Source organism: Rhinoraja longicauda, chromosome 39 (assembly GCF_053455715.1).
Source record: "Rhinoraja longicauda isolate Sanriku21f chromosome 39, sRhiLon1.1, whole genome shotgun sequence".
NCBI classification, from domain to species: Eukaryota; Metazoa; Chordata; class Chondrichthyes; order Rajiformes; family Arhynchobatidae; genus Rhinoraja; species Rhinoraja longicauda.
Window position 1 is genome coordinate 10,486,943 of NC_135991.1, and position 19,779 is coordinate 10,506,721.

Consider the following 19,779-nt stretch of genomic DNA (forward strand, 5'->3'; position numbering starts at 1 on the left):
GCTGCTGCTCTGTCAATTGCTGTGCTGTTTGTCTGATTCATAGTCGATTCCGTTCCTAGCTCTGTTGCCGTGTGGTCTGTCGATGAGTCATCTTGCGCCCGCTCTCGCAGACTCAAGGGGTATTCTTTGTCTTGACATTTTCGGAGCAATATATGGGTGGAACCATGGGTGGAACCGATTTATGAATGTAAATCGTCCCCAACGTGTGTCTGATAATGTTAATATGCAGGGATCGGTGGGCCGAAGGGCCTGTTTCCGCGCTGTATCTCTAAACTAAAACACCTCATATTCCGCCTGGGTACCTCACCACCCAACGGTATGAGGATTGAATTCATAAAGTGTAATTTAATTAACAACGACCTCTCTTCCTTTCTCACCCCCCCCCATTTTCCTTATGCCCCACCGATGCGTCCCATTTCTCCCACTTTGCTGCTTAACAATCCCAAACTGGCCCCTTCAACATAACCCTTTCCTCTGGCTTCACATTACGCGCACATTCACTGCTGATCTCACGAGCATTTTTTTGTAAATCTACTTCACATTTCTGGACTTTGCCTACCCATCTGATAATCAACATCAGAGCTGGGCCGCGCAGGGTTAATGTCAGGGACCTTCTGCACAGGAAGGCCAGTGGAAATCAAGACGTCTTTCACCGAGAAGATGAATGTGTTGCACGCAGTAACAGAGTATTGTCTTTCCTACTTTTTATGCAACCAAATCTCAGCGATTGTCGCGCATCTGTCACCCCACAACACAACATTCTCTCCAGGTCTCCGATTTTACTGCAGACTTTCTTTTAACAGCAGTCGTTCTAAGTTGATGTTTAACCACCGTTTCACGCTTTACTTAGAGATAACTTAATACATCTCCCATTTCGTTTCTGCCCTTCCTTAGACTGCCCAGCGCTCGTCCGCCCGGTTCCAGTCACGTTCAGACTCGTTTAACGTGTTGGCAGCCTCTTGCTGGTGTGTAATCAGTGGCAGATTGCCAGAGGCCCTTCACGCTGAACACTCGCAGCAAAACAACATTATTCAGCACAGAATCAATTCCCCGCGCACTGCAGGGTGTGTCGTTGACACCTGCGGTTCTGTACGGGTCCGCCGCTCCCTGAAGGCGGATGCGTTTTGAACCAGGAAGTGGTCGGAATTAAAAATGGCTTCGAAACACCAGATCCAGAGTTTAACTGGAGATGCGATTTGTCCCATTTGTCTGGATTTCTTCAGCGATCCGGTTATACTGGAGTGCGGGCACAACTTCTGCCGCTCCTGTATCACACAGAGTTGGGACAAGGATGGGAGAAACTCCTGCCCGGTATGTAGAGAGGAGTTTGCAGACCGCGTCCTCAAAGTAAATCGGGCCTTGGCGAGTATCACTGAGAAAGCTCGAGCACTGAGCCTAAACATGGAAGGGAAGGAAAGTAAACTTCACTGCGAAGAACATCAGGAAGAACTGAAGCTGTTTTGTGAAACCGACAAGAAACTGGTCTGTATGATTTGCGTAGCTGTGGGGGAACACAAGTCTCACCGTTTCGTGCTGATTCAAGAAGCTGTTGAAAGCTACAAGGTAAAAACGAACAGATTTTGATCAGTTGATGAATTTTCCTTTCTGTCATTTTGCGGACCGCGCTCCCTCAGCGACTGTTCGGTTCACCCACCTCCCACACAAACCAACCATTCCCCAGGTACATGCCCCAGCCACCGCTGGAGATGAAACACCTGCCCCTGTACCTTCTCCCTCAGGTCCATGCAGGGACTCCAGCAGTCCTTCCAGGTGAGATAGCCCGCGGCTCTCTGCTGATACGCTTCCCGACCCGCTGAGTTCTCCAGCAGTTTGTGTCTTTTTGTAAACGTTCATGTGCAGTTCCGTGTCCGCAGTTCATTGGTTCCGTCTGGTCTAATTCTTTCACTGACTGGATCTGAATCTCAATCCCAGGAGCAGATTAAAACTTCCTTGGAGAATCTCACAAAATATGAATCAGCGGTGGAGGAAATGGAACAGAAACAGAAAGAGAAGATTTCTGTAGTCCGGGTAAGGTTTCCAGTTTCCCTTCTCTGATCTTGTGCTATTGTCTTATATTCCAGGCTCGATAATATTGACCTTCACCTTTCATTTGGCAGGAACAGTCACAGAACCTGGTCACCTACATCACATCGGTATTTGCTGAACTGCGCCAGATTCTCAATGAGAAAGAGCGGCTCTTTCTCAAGGATCTCCGGGAAGAAGAGGAGAGCGTTCTAAATCCAATGGAGAATAATCTACGAGCGATTCAAGAGGAGATAAACTCTATTCAAGAGAAACTTTTAAAGCTGCAGGAGCGGATGAACCAAACGGACAGTTTGATATTTCTGAAGGTAGGGGGATACAAAGTCAACTTGATTCCATCAGAAAATAGTGGGTAACAGTTTGGGTAAATTTCCCAATAATTGAGGGCTGATTGAAACAAACCAGTCTGTAGGGAAGACGAACACCTCATATTTTGAGGAGACTACAACCCAAAGACATCTATCTTGTGAACCTTATCTTCTTCAGACCTCCCTGTTCCTTCAACTGTTCCCCACAGGCATTTATTTTCATCCCCAGTCCCCGTCACCATGTTGCTTCCCGTTCTCCAACTTCTGATCAGCCAAACCTTCCTACTGGGAACCCAGCACATTCTCTCCTGTTGACTTCCACCCATCCCTTCCATTGCATTCCTCATTTATCTTCCTGAGCAGATTCCAGTTCAGTAGCATGTATTCTCCCATTCGCCATCAGCCGATGCGATGTCCATCAATCAGTCATATGTCCGTCCTCACACAAATTCACCCATCTCTTGCCATTTATTGCCCCAGTTGCTTCCCTTCACCTCTCCCATCTATAGAGCAGATTTAAAGAGGCTCCTTTCGAGAAGCGTCATGTGTACATTTCCCTCCTCAAATGCTGGCTGGCTTGATTATGATTCCACCCTATGCAGCACCTTGTGTCTCCAAATAAATGATTTATTTGTTCTGGGGCCATATTACTGCCTCACTCACATTAACACACCCCATTCAATCGCAGGGCGAGCTGCATCTTTATCGGGAAGAGTAGTTGTACTTATCACATTGAGCCAGTCATATTTTCCTCGTTGTTCAAGCTTGGTCTTCTCTTAGTCAGATATGAACATCTAGTGACAAGCTGGCAACATGATGTCTGTGGAGACAAAAGTTGTTAAACGCTATGGGGCCCCTCTTGCTGACCCACAGGTTGCAAGACGAATCAGTGGGCGCTTGAAGTGGCAATGCAGGATCTTTGGCGAATAGGATAGAAGAAAATTCCAAGGCATGTTACACAGACATTAAACGCAAGAGGGTAACATTGAAGAGAGGGTGACCTATGTTGGACAAATGAGGTAATTCACGATTGGAAGCAGAGGAAGTTGAATCGCCCCATCAGTCAAGTATTAAATATACCCATTGCATGTAATTAATACATAATACTGCACTGATGGGGCGCCGCACCAGCATTAAGTGCTCGGATGTGTCGGGAAATTGTAACAATTTGGCTGATATTCCTGCTGTCATGATGTGGATGCTCAGTGTAAATTAATTGATCTTTCTGACGTTTTATATTTCAGGAGGAAACTCGTCAGAAGAGGAGGTGAGACTCTGCACTGTTTTGGTAATTAACTCAAAAATCGCAGATGCGTGTCTTATAACCGGGTGTTTAATTCATGCAGGATAAGTGATGATGGGCACACGCTGTCAGTAGCAGACGGTGCTCTGGACGTTGGAAAGTACGATCACCCATTTTTGTTGAACACGGTGATCAGCGAGGTGCCCGATGGCATTAAGAGAGGTAAAAAAAATTAAACCGTTATAGTTCTTTAAGTATTAATTACCTGTCCAGTGTATATTTAATATTGGACGGGGCTCTTCAACTGCCTCTAGTTCCAGGCATGAATTACTTCCTTTGTCCAACAGGGGTCCCCCTCACTTCACGGATCCTTTTGAGAATGGCAGGCAGTGACTAGTGGGGTGCCGCAAGGCTCGGTGCTGGGAGCCCAGCTTTTTACAATATATATTAACGATTTACACGGAATTAAATGTAACATCTCTAAGTTTGCAGATGAAACAAAGCTGGATGGTAGTGTGAGCTGCGAGGAGGATGCTTTGAGGCTGCAGGGTGACTTCGATTGGTTGGGTGAGGGGGCAGATGAATGGCGGATGCAGTATAATGTGAATAAATGTGAGGCTGACACTTTGGTGTCAGATTATTATCTGAATGGTGTCAGATTGGCTGGAATTGGCAGGCACGAAGGGCCGAATGGCCTAATACTGCACTTATTTTCTATGTTTCTATATTTTTATGTTTCACTGATACCCGCTTGCGTTTAACGTCCGTACAACATGCCTTGGAATTATCTTCAAATCCGACTCGCCAAGTATTCTTCATTGTGTGGGAATGAACCACAGATGCTGGTTTAAACCGAAGATAGACAAAAAAAAATGCTGGACTCAGTTGGACAGACAGCATCTCGAGAGAAGGGATGTTTGACGTTTCGGGTCGAGACCCACCTTCAGACTGAGAGTCAGGGGAGAGGGAAACGATACATATGGAAGGGTAAGACTTGAAAACTAGAGATCAAAGGGGACGTCGATTAAGGAAAATGCAGAATAGATCATTGTTAGCTTGAGGTAGAAGACAGCGAGGTATATAGTGCACAATTTAATCAGGACTGTCAGACTAGTCGGATAACGAGGCTGGGGGACGATGAGAGAGAGAGGGAGACCAAGGGTTACTTGAAGTTAGAGAAGTCAGTATTCATACCGCTGGAGATGTCAGTCCCCTGAACACAACCACAGGACAAACAACAGATTTGTTACTACACTGAACACTCTGGCGTTGGGTTCTACGCGCCGCGGGCAGTCCAACAATAGAGCATGTCTGGTGAAAGTAAACCAGTAAATTGTATTCTCTAACCGGTCTTGCTGGTGCCCGCAAAGCTCAGGAAGCAGGTTCTTCCATTTCTAGATTTTGCTCAGAGACCAAACACTCGCGTGTTTCCGGTAGTATGCTGGCATCTAAATTATGTTCAGAGTGTCGTTCCGTGCTGTTGGATGTTGGTGGAGTTACGCGCGGTCCCGATGCCAATTTGCAGGAAGCGGAGTCCGTCATTCCCGTTCCAGACTCTTCTCCCTGCTGTCCCACAATCCCGAAACTCCTGCCATTGACTCCATTTATACCTCCCACTGCATCGGCAAGGCCAGCAGCATAATCAAGGATTAGTCGCACCCTGGCCACTCTATCTTCTCCCCTCTCCCATCAGGCAAGAGGTACAGAAGTGTGAAAACGCACACCTCCAGATTCAGGGGCAGTTTCTGCCCAGCTGTTATCAGGGAACTGAATCATCCTACCACAACCAGAGAGCAGTGCTGAAATGCTATTTTCCACGTTGGTGACTCTCGGACGATCCTTGATCGCACCTTGCTTGCTTTACCTTGCACTGAACATTATTCCTACATCAAGTATCTGTAAACGTATTGATTGTAATCATGTATTGTCTTTCTACTGACTGGTTAGCACTCAACAAAATCTTGTCGCTGTACCTCCGTACATTCGACAATAAACTAAAGTGTAATTCCTCTTCCTGCACCTCCAGTCCCACGCGGTCCCCTCCTTTCCTAACTACTGCAGTCCGCTTCATCCTACCTGCCTGGCACGGCTCCTTATCACAACCTCAATAAAACTTTGTTAGCCAATTATGTTTTGCAACACACGAGGAAATTCATTTGCCATACAGTCATAACAGTAAAAAGCAACAGGGAACACAAAATACATTTTAACATGAACATCCACCACAGTGACTTCTCCACATTCCTCACTGTGATGGAAGGTGAAAACCAATTCAATCTCTCCCTTGTTTGTCCTCAAGCGGTCGGGGGCTCGAACCTTCCGTTGACGGGATGATCTTGACTCCCGCAGCCGGCGGCGAGGCTTACTCGTCGGGGCGATCAAGCTCCTTCATCGGGGGAGGGGGTGGAGTGGCATATCAGCTCCCCCGCGTCGGCGATCTACCCCGGGTCTGGACCAGTTGAACCTCGTGCAGCGTTTGGAGCTCCCGCCCGGTCTCAACCCGAGACTGTGAGCTCTGATGTTAAAGTCCGCTGGCTGCATTGGAGCGTCGATCCCAGGCAAGGGATCGCAGTCTCAGATGATAAGTCCACGCCCTCGCGGGGACTCAAGGTCAGTCCCAGGGAAGACCTCCAGCTCCGTGATGTTAGGCCGCAGAGGGACCAGAGATACGATCCGGAAAACAATCGCATCTCCGGCAAGGTAAGAAATTGAAAAAAAAGTTTCCCCCGACTCCCTCTCCCACCCCCCACATAAAACAAACCAGAGGCGTCTCCACATCTGGCTTTCCGCGTCTTCTTCCTCACCTCTGCACAAGTGCAACTCCGCCACGTTGGGAAAGGTTTATCCTGCACACCCGGCGTGCCTGGGGTGCAACCCCGGGGAAATCTCTCTGTTGCCCGCCCGCCTGTACCCGAGGCCAAGCGGCCTCTCCCCCGGTCCCGGGGCCGCGCTGCCCGAGTCTCCCCCGACCTCCGGGGACTCTCTGATTCTCTGCTTCTCCCCCTAGTCTCCGTCACCCTGGATGTGGAAACAGCGCATCCGCAGCTCGAGATGTCTGAGGATCGGAAGAGGGTGACACTGACCTGGACCCGGAGGAGTCTCCTTGGCACCGGGAAGAGGTTTACAGGCAGTCCGTGTGTGCTGGGATCGGAGGGATTCACATCGGGGAGACATTACTGGGAGGTGGAGGTGGCGGGGAGTCGGGGCTGGTGTCTGGGAGTCGCCGCAGAGTCTGTGGAGAGGAAGAGACCGGTCACACTGACCCCGGAGACTGGAGTCTGGTGCATCAGGCGGGGAGGTGACGGGTTTGATGCACTCACCTCCCCTCCATTCCGTCTCCCCGCCCGTCCCATCCCCGGGAGGGTGGGAATTTATCTCAGTTACGAGTCCGGGACAGTTTCATTTTACGACGCGGACACCAAGTCCCATCTCCACACCTTCACTAGGAATAAATTCACGGAGAAAATTTACCCTTTCTTCGGGCCTTGGCAGAAAGACCAGTGACTGACAATCTGCTTCGGTTCCGCTCCGGGTGTGTAAAAAAGTCGGGTCCCGGGACCGTCGTCAGGAGCGGGGCTCAGGGGCTGTGGGGCAGAAAACCGGTGGACAACAGTTCGGCGCTGAACGGCTCCCATTTAATCCCCAAACTGCAACATGACCTCCCAACTTCCATTCTCAATACTCTGACTGATGAAGGCCAATGTGCCAAAAGCCTTTTTGACCGCCTTATCTACCTGCGACTCGACCTTCAAGGAACCATGCCCCTGAACTCCTAGATCCCTCTACTCTACAACACTCCCCAGAGGAACACCATTCACTGTGTGGGTCCTGCCCTTGTTCCACGTCACAAAATGCAACACCTCATTACAACTTCGCAGGCTCCAGTCTGCGACCCGCTGGCGCGCACATCACCCGCTGAGGCTCCGCTCGAATTTGTAACTCTTCACCTTTAACTTGACGTTTATATCATATCATATATCATATATAGAGCGCGGAAACAGGCCTTTTCGGCCCACCACATTGCCGCCCAGCGATCCCCGCACATTAACACTATCCTACACACACTAGGGACAATTTTTTACATTTACCCAGTCAAATTAACCTACATACCCGTACGTCTTTGGAGTGTGGGAGGAAACCGAAGGTCTCGGAGAAAACCCACGCAGGTCACGGGGAGAACGTACAAACTCCTTACAGTACAGCACCCGTAGTCAGGATCGAACCTGAGTCTCCGGCGCTGCATTCGCTGTAAAGCAGCAACTCTACCGCTGCGCTACCGTGCCGCCCTTTAATAAAGTCTTTAAAAATAAGACGTGTTTGAGTTATCTCCTTGTCTCCGCGTCACGGTACAGAGATCTCTTCAAACAGCAGACACAAGGATCCGTGGATACTGGTTTTACAAAAGAAAAAAGACACAGAGTGCTGGAGTAACTCATCGGGTCAGGCAGCATCTGTGGAGAACATCGATAGGTGACGTTTCGCAGAGTGCTGGAGTAACTCAGCGGATCGGGCAGCATCTCTGGAGAACATGGCGAGGTGACGTTTCGGGTCTGGACCCATCTTCAGACTGAAAGGAGTGGCGGGGGGTGGGGGGGGGGGTGGGTGTAAAGCTGGAACAGAGGAGGTGCAGGACAAAACCTGATGAGTGATAGGTGGATGAAGGTGAGGGCGGAGGTTGATAGGCAGACAGTTGGACAAAGACCAGAGATGAAAATACAGAAGGTGTGAAACAAGAAGATAATGGTAGACACAAAATGCTGGAATAAATCAGCGGGTCCGGCAGCATCTCTGTAGAGATGAAATGGGTGACGTTTCGGGGCGATACACTTCTTCAGACTCCCGCCCCCTCCCCTGACATTAGTTAAACCAGCATATGCAGGTTTTTTTCCTATACAAGAAGATAATGCTCACCTCTTCTCTCTTCCTATTACAACTTTTGTCTTTTTTTGTAGGAAGAATGAACTACAGAAACTGGTTGATACAGAAAAGGACATAAAATGACACAAGGACACAAAGTGCTGGAGTAACAACGGGTCAGGCAGCATCTGTGGAGAACATAGATATCTATGATCTCCAGAGTTGGGGCCTGACGCGCTGAGTCACTCCAGCACTGTGTCCTTGTGTCTTTTTATGTTTAGTGTATAGTTTACAGTTTTAGAGCGGAAACAGGCCCATCAGCCCACCGTGTCCGTGCCGATCAGCGATCACCCCGTACACTAGTTTTATCATACACACTAGAAACAAGTTACAGAAGCCATTAACCGACAAACCATTCCGTCTTTGGAGAGTGGGGGAAAACCGGTGCACCCGGAGGAAACCCACACGATCACAGGGGGAACGGACAAACTCCGTGCAGGCTGTTCCGTGTTAGCAGTTTTCCAAGTGTCTTTTGACATGCGGTGAAATCAGGAGCTTCCGGGAATTCCAGCAGCCCCAAGAATCTTTAATTGATTGAACACCAACCATCGGTTATTTCAGCCGCAGTTTCCCCCGACCATCCGGATAACGATATGATGTCTCTCTGCCAACCGGCTAATCCGGTCGACCTGGACGAGTCTCTGTTGTGCTTAATTAGGAGCTCTCCATGTGACCACCTTTACATCTGCGCAATCAAGCAGAGCTGAGCGATGGTTTTGCCGAATACGTTCCCTTTCCGCCAAGGTCTGCGGGGTCTCTCGGTTGCTCCCATTTTCTCTCCCCTTCCCATTCCCGTTCTGTGACCTTTTGTGTCCTGGGCCTCCTCCGTCGCCACAGTGAGGCCTCGCGCAACTGGAGGAGCAACACCTCTTCAGCTCAGTAGTTAAGGGCGGCACGGTGGCGCAGCGGTAGAGTTGCCGCCTCACAGCGCTTGCAGCGCCGGAGACCCGGGGTCGATCCCGTCTCCGGGTGCTGCCAGTACGGAGTTTGCACGTTCTCCCCGTGACATGCGTGAGTTTTCTCCGCGATATTCGGTTTCCTCCCTCACAACAAAGACGTGTAGGTTTGTAATTTAATCGGCTTGTTATGAATGTAAATCGTCCCTAACATGTGTAGGGTAGTGTTAATATGCAGGGGCCGGTGATCGGTACGGACTCGATGGGCCGAAGGACCTGTTTCCTCGCTGTATCTCTGAACCAAAACAACTCATATTCCGCCTGTGTACCTCACAACCCAACGGTATGAGGATTGAATTCATAAAGTTTAATTTAATTAACAACGACCTCTCTTCCTTTCTCACCCGCTCCCCCTCCCCATCTTCCTTATGTCCCAACGATGCGCCCCCATTTCTCCCACTATGCTGCTTAACAATCCCACACATGTCCCCTTCAACATAACACTTTCCTCTGCCTTCACATTTCGCGCACATTCACTGCTGATTTCACGACTTTAAAAAAATAATATTTCCATTTCTGGCCTTTGTCCACCCATCTGATAAACAACACCCCCCCCCCCCCGCCCCGCTTGACCTGTATCCACCTATCACTTGCATGTTTTTTTCTGGGCACCACCTCTCCCAGCTTTGTTTTAACCCCTCCTTTAGTGTAAGGGTCAAACAGACCATGTCATCTAAAATGTTGTTTTCAGCCACATTTTGCAGCACAGCATTCCAATCCCTTCAGAAACAAGTCGATGGTTTCGAAGACGTTTCCAAACAGGGCGAAGACGTTCGAACATGTTCGCATACAATTCAGGTTATGCCTGGGTTTGCTGAGCAAAACACTGCAATAGCTGGGCGGACCACCTGCGCCCACTGCCGCGAGTAGTGCAGAAACGGTGCGCCTAACGGGCTGACGATTGTCTGACGGGAGGGGGTATGCCACGGTCTGAATGGACGAGGAACCATAAAGGATCGTGTCGGGCGCCCTCCGAGAGCAGCAGAGAACCCCGGCCTCGGACCGTGTCGGAAACGGTGCCAGGAGATCGAAAACAGGTCACTACACGGCGGCGCACGTGGCTGTGTACTCGGGTACGCCAGTGTGTACGCGGATACATGGCTCTGTGTGCATTAATTGGTAGTGTAATAAAATACCTTGGTACATAAAACTATGTTGTCAGAATCCGGTGATCTATCAAACACAACAATTCCTTCTACAGTCATTCTGGAGAGGGTCTTGACCTGAAACCTTGTTTACCCAAATTCCGCAGAGATGCTGCTTGGCCCGTGGAGTTACCCCATCGCTTTGTGTCAATTTTCTGTAAAGCAGCTTCTGCGGTTCCTCACGTGCCCCTGGTGATCAACGTCAGACTGGTCTGCGTGTGTGGGGGGGGGGAGGGGGGTCTAGCTGACTCTCCTGCTCTCCGGGGCTGGAGTGGTTAACAGGGCGGACAGACGGAAACCGTTTCCATTGTGGAACCCGTCCACAATAAGGAACAGCTAGATCTTACATCAGAGCTGGGCGGCGCAGTGTTAATGTCAGAAACCTTCTGCATAGGGAGGCAAGGGGAAATCAAGACGACTTTCACCGAGAAGATGAATGCGTTGCATGCAGTAACAGAGTATTCTCTTTCCTACTTTTTATGCATCCAAATCTCAACGACTGTAGCGCGTCTGTTACCTCACAACACAACATTCTCTTCAGGTCTCCGATTTTATTGCAGACTTTATTTTACCAGCAGTCGCTCTCAGTTGATGTTTAACCACCGTTTCACGCTCTACTTCGAGATAACTTAATACATCTCCCATTTCGTTTCTGCCCTTCCTTAAACTGGCCGTCGCTCGTCCGTCCGGTTCCTGTCACGTTCAGACTCGTTTAACCTGTTGCCAGCCGCTTGCTGGTGTATAATCAATGGCAGATTGCCAGAGGCGCTTCACCCTGAACACCCGCAAGAAAACAACATTATTCAGCACAGAATCAATTCCCTGCGCACTGCAGGGCGTGTCGTTGACACCTGCGGTTCTGTACGGGTCCGCCGCTCCCTGAAGGCGGAAGAGTTTTGAACGAGGAGTGCTCGGAATTAAAATGGCTTCGCAACACCAGATCCAGAGTTTAACTGAAGACGCGACTTGTCCCATTTGCATGGATTTCTTCAGCGATCCGGTTATACTGGGATGCGGGCACAACTTCTGCCGCTCCTGTATCACACAGATTTGGGACAGGGAGGGGAGAAACTCATGCCCGGTATGTAGAGAGGATATTGCAGACCGCGCCCTCAAAGTAAATCGGGCCTTGGCGAGTATCACTGAGACAGCTCGAGCACTGAGTCTGAACAAGGGAAGGAAGGAAAGGAAACTTCACTGCGAGGAACATCAGGAAGAACTGAAGCTGTTTTGTGAAACCGACAAAAAACTGGTCTGCCTGATCTGCCGAGACGCGCGGGAACACAAGTCTCATAGTTTCATGCCGATTCAGGAAGCTGTTGAAAGCTACAAGGTAAAAGCGAACAGAATTTAATTACATGATGTTATTTCCCCTCTGCCTTTTACGGACCGCGCTCCCTCGGCGACTGTTCGGTTCACCCAGCCTCCCACCCAAACCAGCCCTTCCCCAGGGACTTGCCCCAGCCACCGCTGCAGATGAAACACCTGTCCCTGCATCTTCCCCCTTACGTCCATGCAGGGACTCCAGCAGTCCTTCCAGGTGAGACAGCCCGCGGCTCTTTGCTGATACGCTTCCCGACCCGATGAATTCTCCTGCAGTTTGTGTCTTTTTGTAAACTTTCATGTGCAGTTCCGTGTCCGCAGTTCATTGGTTCTGTCTGGTCTAATTCTTTCACTGATTGAATCTGAATCTCAATCCCAGGAGCAGATTAAAACTTCCTTGGAGATTCTCACAAAAAATAAATCAGCGGTGGAGGAAATGGAGCAGCAACAGAAAGAGAAGCTTTCTGGAGTCCGGGTAAGGTTCCAGTTTCCCTTCTCTGGTCTTGTGCTATTGTCTTAGATTCCAGGCTCGATAATATTGACCTTCACCTTTCATTTGACAGGAACAGTCACAGAACCTGTTGACCTACATCACATCGGTATTTGCTGAACTGCGCCAGATTCTCAATGAGAAAGAGCGGCTCTTTCTCAAGGATCTCCGGGAAGATGAGGAGAGCGTTCTAAATCCAATGGAGAATAATCTACGAGCGATTCAAGAGGAGATAAACTCTATTCAAAAGAAACTCTTAAAGCTGCAGGAGCGTATGAATCAAACGGACAGTTTAATTTTTCTGAAGGTAAGGGGTTACAAATTCAATTTGATTCAATGACAAAATAGTGGGTAACAGTTTCCCAATAATTCAGGGCTGATTGAAACAAAGCTCGCGTAGGGAAGACGAGCACCTCATGTTTTGAGCAGACTACAACCCAACGACATCTACATTGTATTCTCCTGTTACAGGTAAACCTTATCCCCTTCAGGCCTTCCTGTTCCTTCAACTGTTCCCCACTTGTATTTCTTTTAATTCCCAATCCCCGTCACCACGTTGCTTCCCCTTCTCCAACCGTAGATCCGCCAACCCATCCGACTGGGAAACCAGCACATGATCTCCTGTTGATTTCTACCCCATCCCTTCCATTGCATTCCCCATTTATCTCCATGACCAGATTCCAATTCAGTAAAAAAAATTCTCCCCTTCGCCAACAGCCGCAGGGATGTCCATCAGTCTGTCATATGTCCCTCCGCACACAAACTCACCTATCCCTTGCCATTTATCGTCCCAGTTCCTTCCTCTCCAATCTCTTTACCAGCTCTCTCCCATCTATTCCAGAAGATTGAAAGAGCCTCCTGTCCAGAAGCGTCATGTGTACATTTCCCTCCTCACGAGCTGGCTGGTCTGATTATGATTCCATTCTATGCAGCACCTTCTGTCTCCAAATAAATGGTTTATTTGTTCTGGGGCCATATTACTGCATCACTCACATTCGCACACCCCATTCAATCCCAGGGCGAGCTGCATCTTTATCGGGAAGAGAAGTTGTACTTATCACATTGAGCCAGTCATTTTTTCCACGTTGTTCAAGCCAGGTCTTCTCTTAGACAGACATGAAAACATCTAGTCACAAGCTGGCAACATGATGTCTGTGGAGACTAAGGTTGAAATACGATATGGGTCCCCTCTTGCTTACCCACAGGGTGCAAGACGAATCAGGGGCGCTTGAATTGGTAATGCAGGATCTTTGGCGAATAGGATAGAAGGAAATTCCAAGGCATGTTACACAGACATTAAACGCAAGAGGGTAAGAGTGAAGAGAGGGTGCCCCTGTTGGACAAATGAGGTAATTCACGACTGGAACCAGTGGAGGTTGAATCGTCCCATCGGTCCAGTATTAAATATACCATTTACATGAATTAATACATAATACTGCACTGATGGGGCGCCGCGCCAGCATTAAGTGCTGGGATCTGTCGGAAAATTGTTTCAATTTGGCTGATATTCCTGCTCTCACGATGTGGACGCTCAGTGTAAATTAATTGATCTTTCTGATGTTTTATTTTTCAGGAGGAAACTCGTCAGAAGAGGAGGTGAGACTCTCTGCACTGTTTTGGAAAGTAACCCAGAAATTGTTGATGCGGGTCTTATAACCGGGTGTTTAATTCATGCAGGATAAGTGATGATATCAAGACGCTGTCAGTAGCAGACGGTGCCCTGGACGTTGGAAAGTTCGATCACCCATTTTTGTTGAACATGGTGTTCCGCGAGGTGCTCGATGGAATTAAGAGAGGTAAAAAGATTTGTTTTTGACCGTTATTCTATAAGTATTAATTACCTGTACAGTGTATATTTAATACTGGACCGGGCTCTTCAACTGCCTCTGGTGCCACGCATGAATTACTTCCTTTATCCAACAGGGATCCACCTCACTTCACGGGTCCTTTCGAGAATGGCAGGCAGTGACTAGTGGGGTGCCGCAAGGCTCGGTGCTGGGAGCCCAGTTATTTACAATATATATCAACGATTTACACGAAGGAATTAAATATAACATATCCAAGTTTGCGGATGACAAAGCGGGATGGCAGTGTGAGCTGCGAGGAGGAAGCTACGAGGCTGCAGGGTGACTTGGATTGGTTGTGTGAGAGGGCAGGTGAACGGCAGATGCAGTATAATGTGGATAAATGTGAGGTTGACAGTTAGGCGTCAAGAACAATGTGGGAGAACAATTATCTGAATGGTGTCAGATTGGCTGGAATTGGCTGGCACGGAAGACCGAATGGCTTAATCCTGCACCTATTTTCTATGTTTCTTTATTTCTGTTTCACTGATACCCTTTTGCGTTTAATGACTATATAACATGCCTTGGAATTATCTTCAAATACGACTCGCCATGTATTCTTCATTGTATGGGAAGGAACTACAGACGCTGGTTTGAACCGAAGATGGACAAAAAATGCTGGAATGACTCAGTTGGACAGGCAGCATCTCTGGAGAGAAGAGATGGGTGACGTTTCGGGTCGACACCCTCCTTCAGATTGAGAGTCAGGAGAGAGGGAAACGATATAGATGGAAGGGTAAGATTTGAAAACGAGAGATCAAAGAGGACGTCGATTAAGGAAAATGTAGAATAGATCATTGTTAGCTTGGCGTAGATGACAGCGAGGTATATAGTGCACAATTTAATCAGGACTGTCAGACTGGTCGGATAACAATGATGGGGAGGCCGAGAGAGAGAGAGGGAGAGCAATGGTTACTTGAAGTTAGAGAAGTCAATATTCATACCGCTGGAGATGTCAGTTCCCTGAACACAACCACAGTATAAACAACATATGGGCTGTTGAATGAACGTTGTTAATACAGTGAACACTCCGTCGTCGAGTTGTACGCGCCGCGGGAAGTCCAACCACAGAACATGTCTGGTGAAAGGAAATCGGTAAATTGTATTCTCTAACCGGTCGTGCTTGTGCCCGAAAAGCTCAGGAAGCAAGTTCTCCATTTCCATATTTTGCTCAAAGACCAAGCAGTCGCGTGTTTCCCGTAGTATGCTGGCCTCTAAATTATGTTCAGCGTGTTGTCCCTGCTGTTGGATGTTGGTGGAGTTGCGCGCGGTCCTGATGCCAATTTGCAGGAAGCGCAGTCCGTCATTCCCGTTCCAGACTCTCCTCCCTGCTCTCCCGCAATCCCGAAACTCCTGCCATTGACTCCATTTATACCTCCCACTGCATCGGCAAGGCCAGCAGCATAATCAAGGATTAGTCGCACCCTGGCCACTCTCTCTTCTCCCGTCTCCCATCAGGCAAGAGGTACAGAAGTGTAAAAACGCACACCTCCAGATTCAGGGGCAGTTTCTCCCCAGCTGTTATCAGGGAACTGAATCATCCTACCACAACCAGAGAGCAGTGCTGAAATGCTATTTTCCAGGTTGGTGACCCTCGGACGATCCTTGAACGCACCTTGCTGGCTTTACCTTGCACTAAACGATATTCCCACATCATGTATCTGTAAACGTATTGATTGTAATCATGTATTGTCTTTCTACTGACTGGTTAGCACTCAACAAAATCTTGTCGCTGTACCTCCGTACATGAGACAATAAACTAAACTGTATCTCCTCTTCCTGCACCTGCAGTCCCACGCGGTCCCCGCCTTTCCTCGCCACGTCAGTCCGCTTCATGTTACCTGCCTAACACGGCTCCATACCCTCCATCGGAAGCCGTCTCCACAACTGGCTGTCCGCATCTACTTCTCTCACCTCTGCACAAGTGCAACTCCGCCACGTTGTGAAAAGTTTCTCCAGCAACCCGCCGTACCTGGAGTGTAACCCCGGGAAATCTCTCTGTTGCCCGTCCGCCTGTGCCCGAGGCCGAGCGGCCTCTCCCCCGGTCCCGGGGCCGCGCTGCCCGAGTCTCCCCCCGACATCCGGGGACTCTCTGATTCTCTGCTTCTCCCACCAGTCTCCGTCACCCTGGATGTGGAAACAGCGCATCCGCAGCTCGAGGTGTCTGAGGATCGGAAGAGGGTGAGAGGGACCGGGACCCGGAGGAGTCTCCCTGACACCGGGAAGAGGTTTACAGGCAGTGCGTGTGTGCTGGGATCGGAGGGATTCACATCGGGGAGACATTACTGGGAGGTGGAGGTGGCGGGTTGTCGGGGCTGGAGTCTGGGAGTCGCCGCAGAGTCTGTGGGGAGGAAGAGACGGGTCACACTGACCCCTGAGACTGGAGTCTGGAGCATCAGGAGGGGGGGTGACGGGTTTGATGCACTCACCTCCCCTCCATCCCTCTCCCCGCCCGTCCCATCCCCGGGAGGGTGGGAGTTTATCTCAGTTACGAGTCTGGGACAGTTTCATTTTACGACGCCGCCACCAAGTCCCATCTCCACACCTTTACTGGGAATAAATTCACGGAGAAACTTTATCCTTTTTTCTGGACTTGGGATGTAAACCAGTGGCTGAGAATCTGCTCCGGTTACGCTCCGGTGTGTAAAAGGGTCGGGTCACGGGAACGGCGTCAGGAGCGAGGCTCAGGGGCTGTGGTGCAGAAACCGGTGGACAAGAGGTCGGGAGGGAGAGGAGGGGAGGGAGAGGGAGGGAGAGAGGGAGGGAGAGAAGGAGGGAGGAGGGAGAGAGGAGAGGGGGAGGGAGAGGGAGAGGAGAGGGAGAGGGAGAGGGAGAGAGAGAGAGAGAGAGAGAGAGAGAGAGAGAGAGAGAGAGAGAGAGAGAGAGAGAGAGGAGAGAGAGAGAGAGAGAGAGAGAGAGAGAGAGAGAGAGAGAGAGAGAGAGAGAGAGAGAGAGAGAGAGAGAGAGAGAGAGAGAGAGAGAGAGAGAGAGAGAGAGAGAGAGAGAGAGAGAGAGAGAGAGAGAGAGAGAGAGAGAGAGAGAGAGAGAGAGAGAGAGAGAGAGAGAGAGAGAGAGAGAGAGAGAGAGAGAAACACTGTCATTAAAACTGACCAATATATATGACAGGCAATGGTGTTATTTTTTCTGCTTAATCAGCATCTTTGAGCAACGGGGCGATTGGGTGTATGTGAGGGACTGGGGGTCCCGGAGCGGGGCCGTCGATGGGATCATCCGCCCGGGACTGACAGCTGGAAGATGCGGCGGTGAATGTGAGGAGCCGGAGCCCGGAGCGGAGAGACTGCGGCCACCCTCTGGGATGCGCTCAGGGCGCGGGTTTATTAATGAGCCGCAGCGCTGAGGTGAGCGGATATTTCACCGCGCTCTTCACCTGCTCCCTGAACTTGGACTGGGTCGCTGCGTAAATAAATGTGTTGGTGCAGCAGCTGAGATTCCTCAGCAACAAACAGACGTACTGAAAGATATATTGAGAATCATTCAGATCATTCACAATCCCTGTGATCTGATAATAGACGAAGTATACAACCAGCGTCAGCCACAGGAGGATGAAGCTGCCGGAGATGGTGAAGAGTAAAACCACAGACCTCCTCCTGCTCTCCATCTCCGGGTCACTGCGCTTCTCCCCTTGCTCTGACCCCTCAGCCCCTGACGGACCCGACTGGCAACTAAAATGTGCCGGACTGTCAGAGCGTTGAGCAGCAGGATCACAGCGAAAGGGAGGAGCGGAGTTAAAACCGTGTCGAACCAGTCAAATGCCACCCACCCGGGGTCAGTGAAATAACTGTCCACCATGAGACAGGCCCACGTGACATTGTCAATGATTGTCCAGGGTTCCTGTGTGAAGTAGCGGGGAACGTTTTTCAGACAGAGCAGAACGCCGGCTGTTGCGAGAACCGCAGCCGCAGTTTTCCCGGTGCAATATTTTGTTTTCAGCTTCTGGCAACAAATGGCGACAAAGCGATCAAAGGTGAAAGTGACGGTGAACCAGACAGAACAGTCTGTAGCTGAATACCTCAGTACTTCGTTAACACTGCACACAGGGGTGATGGATACGAAACTCCAATAAAAGTAATGAAGTCGGATCCAAGTCAAAATGACCTCGGTGAACAACGTAAGTAGATCGGCCGCTGCCATGGCCACCAGGTAGCGAGTGGTGCAGGAGGAGAGGCAGCACTTTCCCCGGGACAGGATCACAATCGCCACTAAATTCACTGCGGAAAGAGAAGGGGACGGACACTGGGCATCACTGTACACGGTCTCCGGGGCTGAACACCGGCTCCACTTTCAGCTGAAGATCACGAGTGTTGGAGTCGGTGCGCGGCTGCAGGTTTAACAACGTCAGACCCGGCTCCGACTGTGCCCGACCTGTCTGCTTCACGGGAGAGGATATAAGGCGACGGGCGGGGTACAGGGCGGGGAGGGAACGAGCAGCCGCCCGCTACAACAGGCGGAATGGTCCTTTCTATAGTTGACCCTGCTCACGGTCTCTGATAGGGCCGGTTTCATAGACTTAACCGTGACCGGCCGCATTAACCAGGGCTCTTGGAACTCGGTATCTGATGGGGACGAGTAGGGTTCCGTAGGGAAGGCAGGGACAACTTAGCATCCGGCAGCAGAGTGGCTCCGTTAACGGATTCATTCCTCACTGAGATCAGTTCGGTAACAACACACGCCGGTAGATCCGCGGCCACTGGTTCAGGAGATCGATCCAATTATTGACCAACAGGCGGTGGAATCCGACTGTGACAGACTCCACAGTAAGACGTGTCCACAGGAGCGGGTGTTCACTCTGATCAATAACTCAGACACAGTGAACTACACAATGTAAACCCCTCCCAGTCACACCGTCCCGGAGAGCTGCCTGTCCCGAGCACTGGGCCAACTCTGGGCAAGGTCCACTGAAGGCAAGAACAACATTCTAGTGGGTCCCGGCAGTGGGAGAAATAGAGGGTTAGTTTCGGCTGTCTGAAAATAAGAAAAATCACAGCGTTAATTCAAAGATATTTCACTGAGAGGATTGATATGCTTCACATATTCTTGTACAACGATCATCAGTTGGGAATATTGTAACATGATCAGAATCAGGTCAACGCCGGTTAACAGACGGAGTTATAAAACTTGAATTGTTCTGCTCACTTACCAGGGACTCCAACGGCAGCAATGATCACGTACAAGATTTTCTCCGCACGCCAATATTCCTCAAGTTTTTGACCGTGCATTTTCTCTGCCCATCGACGTGTCCCCGTGAGCTACCAGTAAGCTCTCGGAATGAAATGCTGGGGCAGAACATTCCCGGAGATTTTATACCATTTTCCGTCTCCACCGGGACAGTAAAGTTTCAACAGAATTAAAAATAGAGCGTTTGAAATGATTCGCAAACAGATGACACCAGCCAATGAAATCCCTGCTGAGCCAGGTCGTGATTTATTCAGGGAATTGATTGAGAAACTAAAAAGACTAGGATTGTGGCGATACTGAGGGATGGAAATTGA

The 19,779-nt window shown here is 49.7% G+C and overlaps 1 protein-coding gene across 1 annotated transcript; it reads left to right on the top strand.

Annotated features, from left to right (window-relative positions):
• Positions 1-1,488: 1,488 nt before the first annotated feature.
• Positions 1,489-18,860, top strand: LOC144611204 (nuclear factor 7, brain-like). Its single transcript, XM_078430254.1, has 7 exons — positions 1,489-1,563; positions 1,933-2,019; positions 2,118-2,351; positions 3,596-3,618; positions 3,698-3,816; positions 16,386-16,608; positions 18,782-18,860. The coding sequence occupies exons 1-7, from the start codon at positions 1,489-1,491 to the stop codon at positions 18,858-18,860; spliced, it is 840 nt and encodes a 279-aa protein (XP_078286380.1).
• The last annotated feature ends 919 nt before the right edge of the window (positions 18,861-19,779 follow it).

Coding starts and splice junctions, on each gene's coding strand:
- LOC144611204 (XM_078430254.1), top strand. CDS start 1,489: ATGATTTGCGTAGCTGTGGGGGAACACAAGTCTCACCGTTTCGTGCTG. Junction 1,564..1,932: donor AAGCTGTTGAAAGCTACAAG/GTAAAAACGAAC, acceptor TCTCAATCCCAG/GAGCAGATTAAAACTTCCTT. Junction 2,352..3,595: donor ACAGTTTGATATTTCTGAAG/GTAGGGGGATAC, acceptor TTTATATTTCAG/GAGGAAACTCGTCAGAAGAG.